General features: G+C 64.1%; 1 protein-coding gene across 1 annotated transcript in view; it reads right to left on the bottom strand.

Moving 5' to 3' along the window:
* FBLN2 (fibulin 2) overlaps positions 1 to 13,296 on the bottom strand; it is a 67,309-nt gene that overhangs the window by 37,627 nt on the left and 16,386 nt on the right. Inside the window, 1 exon segment of the mRNA XM_088831551.1 lies at positions 10,271 to 11,571. Coding sequence (XP_088687677.1) covers positions 10,271 to 11,516 — 1,246 coding nt within the window. The 5' untranslated portion in view covers positions 11,517 to 11,571.

Raw genomic sequence — 13,296 nt, 5'->3', positions numbered from 1 at the left:
AATTCCCAGCGACCTCGCCCAGCGACTTTCCCTATCTCGTAACCCAGACTCGTGGCCTACCCGACCTAGACCTCGGCCAGATCTCTTCCCCACCCCCCCCCGCTAATGTCTCCATCCTCTGCTCCCGTCCCCCGCAGTCTGCAGTGTCTGGCGAACGGTCAAAGTGAAGGGGCCCGGGAGAGATGGGTAACACCCCCACCCCCACTGAGGACCCTACACTGGACGTCACTGGGAGCCGAGCTGGGAAGCCGGAACCCTGCTCTGCCTCCCACGGGCTGAGCCACTGCAGACAATACCCTCGCGGTCTCTCTGTTCAGGGATCCAGGCTTCGGGGGCCAGGCGGTGATGGACAAGGAATCACGAGATCTTCCCTGAGCCACCCCCACCCCCGAGGCCGCCCGCCTGACCAGGGGGGGCCAGCTTGGCGGGAAAGAAACAGGCCGGCGGCTCCCCTCTCTGAGCCCCAGACCTCCACTCCGACCCTGCAGCTCCTCCATCCAGGAGTCGGCGTCCGCCCCCTACGCCTCCCTCCAGGATGGGCCCGCGAGTCCCCACCGAGCTGGGGACACCTGTCTCAGGAAGCACACGCCGCTCCCGGGCTAGGAGATGGTGTCCAGCTGACCCTGATCCACTGCCCGGCCTGCTCACTGCAAATGGAGCCGGGTCCCCACTCAAGCACGGCTGCCTCCGCCTAAGGTCACAGCCCCGCTCCAGGCCGGGGGTGACCGCCTCCACTGCAGCGCCCCCACTCTGCAGCCCCCTCGGTCATCCTCTCCAGAAGCCTAGAGCCTGTTTTCTGGATTTGGATTCTGCTGGGCCAGGAGTTGGAGCTTTGGGGACCCCACTGTCCGAGCTCGCTGTGAAGTCTGCCAGCCCCCCTGTTGGCCTCTGTGTCCCAGACGTATAACTAGGGGCAGCTGGCGCCCTGTGAGTCTAAACCACAGCAGCAAGCTGGTGCCCACTGCGTGCTTCGCTGGGGCCTTGATATACATTTACAGATACGCAGACTTGATTTAAAATTCCAGATCCGAAGCATCTTTTGAAAAATCTAAAGTGACAGGCCATGCCGCCTCGTCCCCCCTCAACCTGCAGCAACGCTGGAGCTGGGGACCTGGAGCCTCGATCTTCTGACCACGGGGAGAACCACCCTCCCGGGCCAGGCAGCTAGACAAACCCCAGGAGGTGCCAGCGGCGGGCGGTTGGCAAACATCCGCTTCATCGCCCTCAGTGACCCCGTACATGGACCTCACCTCCCTGTGCCTCGGGCGCCTCGGCTGTGAGATGGCAGATGGCCCCCACGCCACGGGCGTCCCGGGCAGTAACACCCAGTCGGTATGTGTCCAGGGAGGACCACAGCGCTTGCCAAGGGATGTGTATGCGGCCCGACCGAGGCTGAAGGAGGAGATGCTCCCTGTTTCTGGGATGTCAGCCCACGGCCAGGCTGTGCCGCCAAAGGCAGGACCCCCCCAGGAAGGGGGCTGAGTCCATGGTTGGGCACCAGAACAAAGGTGCAGGGCAGGGGCCAGCCCGGCGGGGAGTGGGGGGAAATCTCTACACATCTGGGGGGGCTGGAGGGACAGGTGGGGGTGGGGGTAGGCAGTAAGCCGCTGAACGCCCCCAGCCAACCCTATGAGGCCCGGCCCCTTTGCCTCTTCACCAGAGGGACAACTCTTGGCCCCAGAAAAGGCCACATCTGTTCACTTAAGCAGAAACAAACCCACAGCCCACCGTCCAGAGTGCCGGGCCCTGGGGCAGGGAAAGAACGGGGCGCAGGCCACAGCAGCTGCTCTGAGTGGGCGGTCATCCCCTCTCTCCGCTGGTCAGTAATCCTCGGCAGGGACAGCTTACCCTTCCGTCTCACCAATGCAAACACTGAGGCTCAGAGAGGGTGCGCCCATCTCCTGAGGTCACACAGCCGGAGCCTTAGAGGCAGGGCTCTTGCCTGAAGACTCACCCTCTGAAGACCAAGCTGGCTCATGGCCAGCATAACCCAGCCCCATGCCCGACTTCCCTGCGTGGAAACCCTAGAGCAGGCAGGGAGGGCCCGACAGACCCCTGGTCCACGCACAGCTGAACTTGGCTGGACGGAAGCTCCTCCTAGAGGCTCCAGACGCTAGAAAACCAGGGGCCCGAGGCTGTACAACCCCAGCCCCACCTGGACGAGGCTCTGGAGGACAACGGGGCTGACACTCCCCCACCTCTGAGCTGCAGGTCACAGGGGCACCCAGGCTCTGGAAGGTTCAGGGCGCAGGAGGCCCAGGGGGCTTGGCTCAGCCTCAGGAGAGCCACTCGGTGGGTGAACGGGAAGCAGCTTGGAGCTCAGAGGGTCTGCCCTCCCAGTGGAGCACCCGGGACACCGGCGTGAAGGCAGTCCTGCTATGCGGCAGACCCCAGCACGTGGCGCCAGGTTCCTCCCAGTTGAGAACACACTCTAGCAGGGAGCCCTCAGGAAGCCCATTGTACAGACAAGAAAACCGAGGCCCAGGGCAGTGAAGCGATGTGCCTGAAGTCACACAGCCAGAGCGGGACAGGGCAGCTTCAGCCTTGGGGACCAGGCCAGGGACCCCCGAGGGTCAGAAGGACCTGGATTTGGAGCTGCCCCACCACTGCTCGCTGCTGGGCCGCGGGCTGTGTCCCCTGGTGGGAGGGGACTCACTGGAAGGCTGTTTAGGGACTGAGATGAGGTTCCCAGAACACCGGCCTGGGGTAGATTTGCTGCAATGATCACCCAATGCACTTCCTTTCTTTCCCACACCCCCTGTAATATCCATCAAGAGGGACCCTCGACCCCGGGCTGGAGTCCTGCCCGGCGGGCAGCAGACGTGGAGAAAGCAGTGGCTGAGCCAGTTCCGAGCCCAATCCTAGAGTCCCCGTGTCCGTCTCATCTTTCCCTGGGAGCCCTGCTTCCATGATGGGAATGAGCGTGTCGGGCAGAGGCAGCCACCCTGGTGGGGGCCATCCTGAAACAACCACTCCCAAAGCACCCACTCCCAGCGGCCACGCCCAGCCTGGGGCAGCAAGCCGGGTGGACCCCTGGTCTTAGGATCGGGAAGAAATGCCTACCGTGCCCCACAGAGGTTCCGCGGTGGCAGCAGACCGTGTGTTCGTTCCTGCCGTGACGGAGGCGTGTCCCCCGCAGGAAGGACGAGCACCGGTTTGGTGAGACGCAGACAGACCACCTGCACCCACGCGGGGCAGGCAGACATGCGGGCAGACCTGCCGGGGGCCCTCGGCCAGAGCAGAGGGGAGAGGAGCTCACGCACACACCGACGGGCCTGGGGACACATGCCTCGGGCCGAGGGGCAAGCATCCCGCAGCCCTGCTCCGCGCTCTCTGTGCTGCTATTCAGCATCTGACACAGATCTGACGTGTTCTCATGGCGGGCTGTGGGCACCCCTTCCCACAGGGTGGAAGGCCCGTGAGGGGTGCCAGCTTCATTCACTGTTTATCTCAGCTGTCTCTCTGGCACCTAGAATTGTGCAGGAGGCACTCATAAGTATTTGCTGACTCAGTAACCTTGGGAAACAAGCATTCTTGTACACGGCAGGTGTGAGTACCGTCTGGTACCATCGGTGGAGGGGAGCTGGCAGGTACTGATTAGAAGTACACACCCCATGGTCTCTCCAGCAGAGCCCATGGCAGCCGGCCGGCACCTCCCTGGAGAAAAGCGTGCAGGCGGTCATCAAAACACAGGTGTGGCATATGCAGACTGGGAAGGGTCCAGGCTGGAAACAAGCCCACAGCCCTTGGCAGGAGACGGAACCACCAAACTGGGGTCTGTCCTCACCACAGAGTAGCTCTCAACCACGAAAAGGACCAACCGTGGCGCCCACAACAAGTAGACACGAAAGTGCCATGCTGAGCGCAATTGCCACCCCAGAGAGCAGACTACACGGCCCCGTTTACAAAACTCCCAGAGCTGTTTGCAGTCAAGGCAGTGGTTCTGGGGACGGGCGCAGACGGGGGGACCCTGCTCACCTCGGGATGATGCTTCATGATCCGGGTGCTGGGCCCACGGGCGTTCACCTCTGACACGTATCACTGAGCTGCAAGCTTCTGAGGCTGCCCAGGGGGCGCGGTGGGAAGAACCTGCCTGCCAAGGCAGGGGACACAGGGACACAAGGGACACAGGTCCAATCCCTGGGTTGGGAAGATGCCCTGGAGTAGTAAATGGCAGAGTCGGGCACGACTCAGTGACTGGGAGCACGCCCGCGTGCACACTTCTGAGAGGGTCTCCTGACGATATTGGCTAAACGACTCACCAAGAGAAAAGAGACTAACCCACATGGACACGGACCCGGCAACTTCCTGCCAGGACAGGAAGACGTTCCCTGCGGCAATGGAGACAACCGGGCATCCACCAGCAGGGACGGTGAGGAAGTGCGGGGGCGTGCAGAGCGCAGAGCTCCGGCCCACGTGCCGACAGCGCAAGCCCCGCGGTGGGCTGTCCGCGGAGGAGAGCACAGGAAAGAGAGGTGCACACACAACGCCGCATCTGTGAAAACTAGTGCACACGCCTAACACGGCACTGAGACCTGCAGCTCCCAGGCGTGAGCCTGGGGGTCCCTGAGAGCGAGCCAGGGACCACGGGGTCAAGGTAACTCTCAGAACAACACTGGTGGCCTCCTTTGTGCCCCTCCTCCTACGAGTAGGCGGTGGAATCTTCTAGAAACCTCCTGACACAGTGACAATGGCATCGCTTTGGTGGCTAATGGAATGCAGACTTGCGTATTCAGGGCTGTCTAAACTCGAGAAAAGGTGCTCAACGTCACTAGCCTTCAGGGAAACCTGCAATGAGATATCACCTAACACTTCAGCAGATCACATTCAAAAAGACAGACAGGGACTATCTGCCTGGTGGTCCAGTGGTTAAGACTCTGACCTCCCAACGCAGGGGCTGGGGTTCAATCCCCAATTGGGGAACCAGGTCCCATATGCTACAACTGAGACCCAGCACAGCCAAAAAAACACACTAAATAAATATTTTTTAAAAATACAGAAAATAACAAGTGCTGGCGAAGACAGTGGGTCAGCCACTGTGGGTTAACAGTTCGGTGTTGCATCTGACAGTTACACAGAGTTACCAGATGACCCAGCAATACCACATTCCCGGGGACACTCCCCAAAGCTATGGAAATACACATCCACTCTAAGATATGCAACGAATGCCAAGGGCAGCGGCACTCACAGAAGCTAAAAGGTGCCAACAGCGTTCACTGCCCAGAGAATGACTAACAAAGCCGTGGCCCGCCCACACGCTGGAATGCCCGCCACGAGAGGGAGCGCAGCCAGATTCACGCTGCAACACAGACGAAGCTCCCAGGTGTCCGCTGAGTGACTAACCAGAGACAGCCCCCAAAGACCACATACTCCATGATTCCACGTCCAGGAACGTCCAGCACACACAATCCACAGAGACGGTGAATAGACCACAGTCTGCTGGGGGCTGGGAAGAGGGAGCTGGAGGTGGCTGCTACTGGTGTGGGGTTTCCTTCTGGGGTGATGAGAATGTTCTAGAATTCGATTCTGATGATGTTTTTATAACCCTGACAAAACCTACTGAACTGTACACGTTAAATGGGAGGACTTCATGGTGCATGAACAATGTCTCATAAAGCTGTCTAGGAAGGAAGGGAGGGAGGCAGGAAGGAAACTGCTTTTCTAAAGCCAAGAAACCCCCCTCAGGCCAGCCCTTGGCCCCAGACCCTCACTCTGGGGAGCGGCTGTGAAATGAGCCCTTTTCCTCCAAGTGCCACAGGCTCTGGGGCAGTCAAAGCCGGGGACCCCTTCCCGTCCCCGGTGCCCCACGGGAGCTGTGAGCGCCCACCCCTCGCCTGGGAGACGAGGGCCCCCTGCTCAGCTCTACTACAACCCCTAGAAAAGCACCTCCCATCTCCTCCACTCTCAGGATCCCAGTTCCTCTTCCACGGGATAGAAGGACCACACAGCCCTCCCAAGGTCACCACACGGGACATCTCAGTCCCTGACACGCACCCCCTGCAGAGGACCCATCCATCGCCCTGCTGCCAACCGGGGCCAGGCCGGTGATGAAACCAAGGGGAGCCAGCCCAGGACAGTCCAGCTCTCCCCCTGCACCCCGACGGGCACGCAGCACCTTCTCAGATCCCCCGGTGGCTGCCCCAGGACACAGGGGCCCACAGCTCCGATTTCCAACAAAAGCCAGGAAGCTCGAGTTCACGTGACGTCTTCGAAATGTGTGCAACAAGATTCGAGGGCTTACGGAGATGCTTTGCAGAAAGACGCTCACACGTGACACTGGCAGGCACCCTCAGCCCAACACAGAGAAGGGGCGACCGAGGATGAGACGGCCGGGGGCATCATCGACTCAACAGCCAGGAGTCTGAGCCAACTCCGGGAGGTGGTGAAGGAACGGGCAGCCTGGTGTGCTGCAGTCCAAGGGGTCACAAAGAGTGACCGAACAGAAAAGACAGAGCGGGGGCCGGCCCAGCCCCCGGGTCAGTGAGGAACGTGGGGCTCAGAAAGGCAACATCCCAGGCCTCGGGTCACACAAGGAGTGAGGCTGAGCTTCTCCCGGGGACTCGCCGTGGACGAGCAGGGGCAGGCCCAGGCCCCTGGTCTGCTCTCAGCGGCCGTGGGCTGAGGCTGAGGAAGGGCAGGGCCGGGCCACCTGGCCTGCCTGTAAGCTCGGCCTGGGGGGCGCAGAGGACGCCCCCTCTCCAGGCCGCTCCGGGAGCCAGGCGCTCTCACACAGGATGTGGGCTCAGCTGTCCAGGTTTCCAGCCTGGCTCTCTCGGGTCCCCCCAGCCGTGTTTGGGGACCTCTCAGACCCGGCGCGACTTTAAATCTCCCACATGCCCGGACTGGAGAGGACAACGGAGGGGACGGTCTGCAGCGATTGTCCAGGGACCAGGCAGAGGTTGGGCAGATCTCTCTGCTGCCTGGGGCCACAACCCGGGGACTCTGGGGGACCCCGGAGAACCCCAGACGCTAAAGGCCCCACGTTCTGCCCCCTGCACCCGGAGGAAGGGTTCCGTGACCCAGGTAAGACTGTACCAGGTCCTGCCCCACACCAGCAGGGGCGCCCCTGCCCCTGGGGAAGGCCCCAGTCTTCGTGCTGAGGGTAACACTGCTGCCCTGGGCCTGGCCCCTGCCCCTCCCGGGCCTCTTCTCGCCCCAGCCACACAGCCTCATCCCAATCCAACCTCCCCTCCACCTGCAGGGCCTCTGCACCTGCTGTGGCCTCTGCCAGACGCACTCTCTGCTCCCCACCTGCCACCCGGTCAACAGCTCCTCCTGCCCCAACAGCCCTTCCTCCAGGAAGCCATCCCTGATCTCCAGGGAGGTCAGCTCCCCCGGGCAGGCTCACAGAGCACATGTGCTGCACTCCTACGACGCCTGGGTTTTCTCTTTGGCTAAACTATACAGTCCCAGGGACTGGGCTGCCTGGGTTTTGGGGAACATCTGGCATGGGTCACAGTCCCCAGGCAGGCTGGGCACCGGAAGTGGCTGTCGGGGTGAAAATGTGGAGACACGGAGGGTAGGGTGGGGTGGGGTGGGGTGGGGTGGGGTGGGGTGGGCCCGCCACTTCCTGCACGTGTGTCGGTGGGGAAGCGGCCCCGATTCCTCTGCCGTGTGCCGAGGGGGCAGCAGTGACAATTGAAGGGGCCTCTGACCTCAGAGGGCTTACGACGGTGCAGGCACAGGCCTTGAGCATGATATGGTGTCTGCAGTTAGCATACAGCTGCTGCTGCTGCTGCTAAGTCGCTCCAGTCGTGTCCAACTCTGTGCGACTCCATAGACGGTAGCCCACCAGGCTCTCCCATCCCTGGGATTCTCCAGGCAAGAACACTGGAGTGGGTTGCCATTTCCTTCTCCAAGGCGTGAAAGTGAAAAGTGAAAGTGAGGTCGCTCAGTCATGTCCGACTTAGTGGCCCCATGGACTGCAGCCCACCAGGCTCCTCCGGCCATGGGATTTTCCAGGCAAGAACTGGAGTGGCTTCCCATTGCCTTCTCCGAGCATTCAGCTATCTCAGTGTTAAAGCTTCTCTATTAGCCGGATGTTGAGCCGCTCAAACACCCCTGCCCAGCAGAATCTGGGGGCGTGAAGCCCCGATGGTGGGGGGGCTCCTCCTCCCATAGGGTCCTAGGCCTGCAGGTTTTGCTGGGGTCCTTTTCCGGGGGGGGGGTGGCGCTGCTTCCAGCTGGGCCACCCTAACCCCAGGTTCCCTCCCTTGTGCTCAGGGGGGCGGGGTGGGGTGGTCCCCAGGTCCCTCCATCCTGCCAGCCCAGCTGTAGAAGTCCCCAAGCGACAGGAGACGTCAGAGCCCCTCTCCTGGCAGGGGAGTCATGCATGTGGCTCCCATCAGGTTCCATCCGGACATGCCTGGAGGCAGCCGAGAACCCTGGCCAGGTTCAGAACCCTGCCCAAGCCGGGCCTGGGGCGATGGCTGGCAACCACCTTCTCCAGCCCCGGGCTGCCACAGCAGCATGGCCAAGGGGCATTTCCGCCCCATGACCCACCTCTCAGCAGGACCCACGGGCAGGAAGGACCAAGCTACCAGCTCCTCAGTTTCACCCAAGGGCCCCTCCTTCCCTCGGGATCCGCCAGCCACCCCCTGCAACAGCAGCCAGAAGGCGCCGAGGCCCTGGCTGCCCCAGCGATGCGCCATCGGACCCCTGACCCCCACCCACCAGGCCTCCCCCACGCCCCTGCCCACACCGTGTGCATGGTGGTGACCACGAATAATTCTGTGTGCCCGTCCACGCGTGCCCTCTGCCCCCACCAGACCAGAAAGGGCAGAGGCTGTGCCCGCCCAGTGTCACCAGCACGACCCCTGGTGCAGAGAGGCTGCTCCGCACTTGTCTGCTGTAGAAACCGACCGGGCGGACCGAGAAACAGACGGTGAAGAATCCCGGGGAGCGTTTCAGGTGCTCATCAGCGCTGAGCCCTCTCCAGCTTGAAGGAGTCCGTTCATTTAACCCTCAGGACCCTCCCCCGCCCCCGCGCTTACAGACGGAGAAGGCAAGGCACAGAGCGGTGCCCGCCTAAGTTACAGGGCGGGAGAACCGGCAGGGGTCAGGGAGAGGGTCAGGGGTCAGGGAGAGGGTCAGAGGTCAGGGTGAGGTGGCGGCAGCAGCGGGACGGACGGGGTGGTGGGCGGCGGGCAGTCCTTACTCACGCGGCCAGGGCCAAACTCCCGGGCCCCACTGAAGCTCACCCCGCCCGCCCCCCACAGTCCACACCTCCCTTCCCGGGGGAGCACGGAGAAACCCAGTCTGTCCCCTGCCCGCCCCTCCGCTGGCCCCTGCCAGGACGACCCTTGGATTGGACGAGGGGCACTGAGTCAGGGGCCCCTAACCCCCGGCCAACTGCCGCAGCAGCCACACCCCAAACACCATCTGAGAAAGTCCGGGCAGAGGAAAACACCGGGGCCCCGAGAACAAAGCGAGCCTCCAGGACTCCAAGGCCCACAAGCCACAGAGAGGCCTCTGGCAAGCAGAGGGGGCGGGGGGCCGTGTCTATTTTGGAAACCCCGCAGGCTGCAGGCACAGACTCGGGAGCCAGGACTGCGAGCCCGCCCACTTGGGCACACGTGGACTTCATTACACTCCCCGCCTCCTGCAGGCCCGGGGGCCTGGATGAGGAGGAGCCCCCGGAAGCCCGCTGCCCTGGTGGCAGCCCACCACCTCCCGCTGTGCAACCCGCTTCCACGAACCATACCTTTCCACCGTCAGCCTGGTCAGCTGAGAATCAGAAGCCCAGCACCCAGCTTGTGGGGGGATCGAGCCACAGACGGGGTGGGCACTTGGTGAGGGCAAGTTCTGTGCCGTCCACTGGGAGCATGATGGAGGGAAGGCACCATCGGGCCGGGGGCCTGCAGTCTCAGCCTAGCATACTGTGGATGCCCAGCAAGGGCCACAGCTCTGGACAGATGGCCCCCCATCCCCAGGAAACCCTGGACCCCACCCAGGGGTGGCCTGCTCACAGCCCGTAGACCAGGGCCAGCCAGGCCCAGGCCTGCCTCCCCAGGGTCCCAAAGGGCCTGCCCACGGCCGATGCCCAGTGAAGATCTTCGGAGAGAACAGCCCAGGATGGGACAGGACGTGGACTCCCTGCTGTGGAGAGAGGTCTCCAGACAACAAGTTCCCAGGGTTCCCCAGAAGGGTGGGGCTCGGCCACAGACCCCCAAACCCCTCTCCAGCTGAGCACAGACCTGGGCCGGTACCAAGCCCCAAGGACGCCCTCCGCTGGCCAAGCATCCCTGGAGGAGCCAGAGAAGAGTCTTACCTTCCAGGCCGCCTCTCGGGACAGAGTGCACGGAGTTGGGGTCCTCCTCCTCCTCCTCCAGCCGGGACCGGGGCCCAGCTGGCTGCTGGGGCGCTTCCTGGGTGGGCAGGGCACGGGGCGTCTCCTGCTGAAGTGTGGTCGGGGCGGCAGGGGCACTGGGCTCAGTGGGGCCCTCGGGGGGGCCCTGCGTGGTCTCAGTCAGGAGGGTGCCGGGCATGCTGAACGTGGGAGGGGGCCCGGCGCTGTGGTGCGTTGCCTGCACATCGGGGATGAGGTTCTCTTCCACCCCGGCCCTGGCCTCGGCCCCCTCCTCCCGGACAGCATGACCCGGTACTGGGCCTGCCGTGGGCCGTCCATCCAGCCCCTGGGGGCCGCCTGCGGCCAGCTGCTCCCGGCCAGCCGGTGCCTCCCTGGCCTCCTGACCATAGTCCATCACTCTCCTGGCTTTGGCCTGCACGGGGGCCGGGGGACCCAGGGCGGCGGCTGCCGTGGGCCTGGGGAGGGCAGCCGGCCAGAGGGTGGCCTGGAGGGCTGAAGGCGGCTGACCCCCGCCTCCCAGAGCGGCCGGGCCCGCAGCGCCCGCCTGGAGCTCGCGCGCCAGGGCCTCCGCCTCAGCCGCCTCCTGGTCATAGCTGTAGGGGTCCTCATAGTGCCGGGTCCATAGCTCAGGGTCCCCCTCCTCGGCGTCCGAGGCGTTTCCGGGGCTGGCGTCTCCGTGGCAGTCGGGCAGCGGGTAGCAGATGAGCTCACCGCCTGCATCGGGGCAGTGGCAGGCCCGGCAGGGTGCCAGGCGGACGGTGTGGCCAGCGGCGTACTTGCGGCCGGAGTGGACGCAGCCTACCTGGCCGCACTGCGGGCAGCTGTCGGCCACCACCACGGCCTCGATGCAGTTGGGCGGCAGCTCTGGGCAAGGCATGAACTGGCAGCTGATCTTGCCGCCGCCCGGCGGGCAGGAGCACTCGGTGCTGCCGAAGTCCACGAAGTAGGACTGGCCGGCGGGCACGCGGCCGCGCACAAAGCCGCCCTGCAGGCAGTCGTAGTACTGGTAGCCTTCGCAGGCACAGCCCCGCTGCACACATGTGGCGCAGCAGGCCCCCGGCTCCAGCGTGTCCTCGATGCAGTTCTCCAGCGGGGGGCACTCGACGCCCGTGCAGTCCTGCCCTGGGGCCGCCGCGCCGCCAGGACTCAGGGCCAGGGCCAGGGCCAGGGCCAGCCAGGCTCCTACGGGCTCCCCAAGCCGTGCCATGCCCCGCAGCCAGCCACCTGCAGCCTCCAGATGGACCGTCCTCTCCAGTGAGGCCCTGGGGGAACCGGAAAGGACAGGGGTCAGCGCCGCATGGTGGGGGCGGGGGGACTCACGTGCACGCCTGGCACACACGCCAGCACCAGGGCATGGCTGGGCAGCCTCACCACCTCCGTTTGCACGTGGAACTCGACCCACGGCCCTGCACACACACTCCCACCCGCTCAGACGCTGCAGAGAGAGGTCACCGCGCTTCTCACGCGGATGATGTACAGGGTCGCCCCTGCCCTCACCCGCCTCCTGACACGTGCCCGAGTGGGACCCTCTGCCTCCGGTCACACACGTCACACATGTTCACCAGGCACACGGCCGCAGGCAAGCAGGTGTTGGGCAGGCAGAGGCCCCACCACAGTCCTCCAGGCAGTTATGAGCATCGTCTCACCAAGCCTCGCCCGTGTGCCGGGACACCACAGGTGGTCTTGCACACGTGGTCCCAGGAATATACATACTCAGCACCCAGCTTATCTCCCCCCGAAATCCAGGTTAATCCCCAGCAATGCGACCACAGGCCCAGGGCAGCCAGCCGAGGACACGGCCAGCTGGACGCGGGGCAGGAACCAGGCCCTCCCAGGTCTCAGGCAGCAGCCAAGCCCCCGAACACTGCGGCCCTCGGCCCCCAGGGCTCAGGAACAACCCCCAACAGACCCCCCGGGATTGCAAGCTTGGATGCAGGGCAGCCTTCTGCCAACCTCCTCAGCAAACGTTACCACCAATCCCAGAATTAGCCTTGCACGCACACTGTCCCGCACACACGCACACACGTGTGCACACACACAGACGCCAATGCCGTCCATTCACGGGGCCCTGTGAACGGCTCCCCGCCCCCACCCGCCCCCCTCCACCACCACAGCCCTGCCCCGCTCTAGCCGCACACACTCCTCCCCTCACCAGTATAACCTGGAGGCCGCCCGCTGCCTCCCTCCCCTCATCCCTTTTTCTGCAAAGCCGGTGTGCTGTGGGAGCAGCTGACCCCGTGGCTTCCCGGCCAGCAAGGAACAGCCGCGATTTCCTGTGGAAGCCGCCCCAACCTGCCCTCCAGGGCCCTCACGTGACCCCCGCAGCCCCTCCTCAGCCTCCTCCACAAGCTACTCGAATGCCACCTTCCCACGGGTCCGCACTCGTCCCCTCATCTCCGTCCTCACAAAGGCCCCTGGTCCCACGGGCCTGGGACCTGCCGCAACTCGGGGGCAGGCCTGCACCGCCCCGGGGCCGCGTGCTCCCGGTCAGAGACAGGGGTCCCTCTCCACCCACTCCCGCCGGAGCTGTGCTGCCGGTCACTGCCGAAGTCCTCGATTTAAAACAAACACATGAAGTGACATGGCTAGTGTTTTAAGTCTGCGAATTTCACACCTAAGAAACACGAGGACGGGAGAGCACGGGAGACACGACGGTGGCACAAGAACCCGTCCAGCGGGTAGTGCCAGAGCGGCTCGGCGGCCACAGAGCAGGAGAAGCAGCCTGCATCGCGGCCAGTCGGCCGGGGCTGAGGGCACAGGCCCCCCAAGCCGGCGCCCTCCAGGACGGGGCTGGTTCCGCCAGCGCTGTGGCCCCCGCGTGGGGAGGCAGGTGCCAGCCCACAGGGACTCCAGAGATGACTGAGCGCCAGGCGGCCGTGAGGACAATGGAGACAGAAATGAATGAAAGCCAGGAAACGGGACAGGAAGAGGCCGGGGTGGGGGAGAGGCTGTGTCAGCCAGGGGAGTCGGGCAAGGCTTCTCTGAGG

The sequence above is a fragment of the Moschus berezovskii genome, chromosome 24 (genome assembly GCF_049115385.1).
Source record: "Moschus berezovskii isolate FMDL1 chromosome 24, NW_MosBer_1.0, whole genome shotgun sequence".
NCBI lineage: Eukaryota > Metazoa > Chordata > Mammalia > Artiodactyla > Moschidae > Moschus > Moschus berezovskii.
The sequence above is the reverse complement of the archived record's forward strand: the minus strand, read 5'-3'. Positions and strand labels throughout refer to the sequence as shown.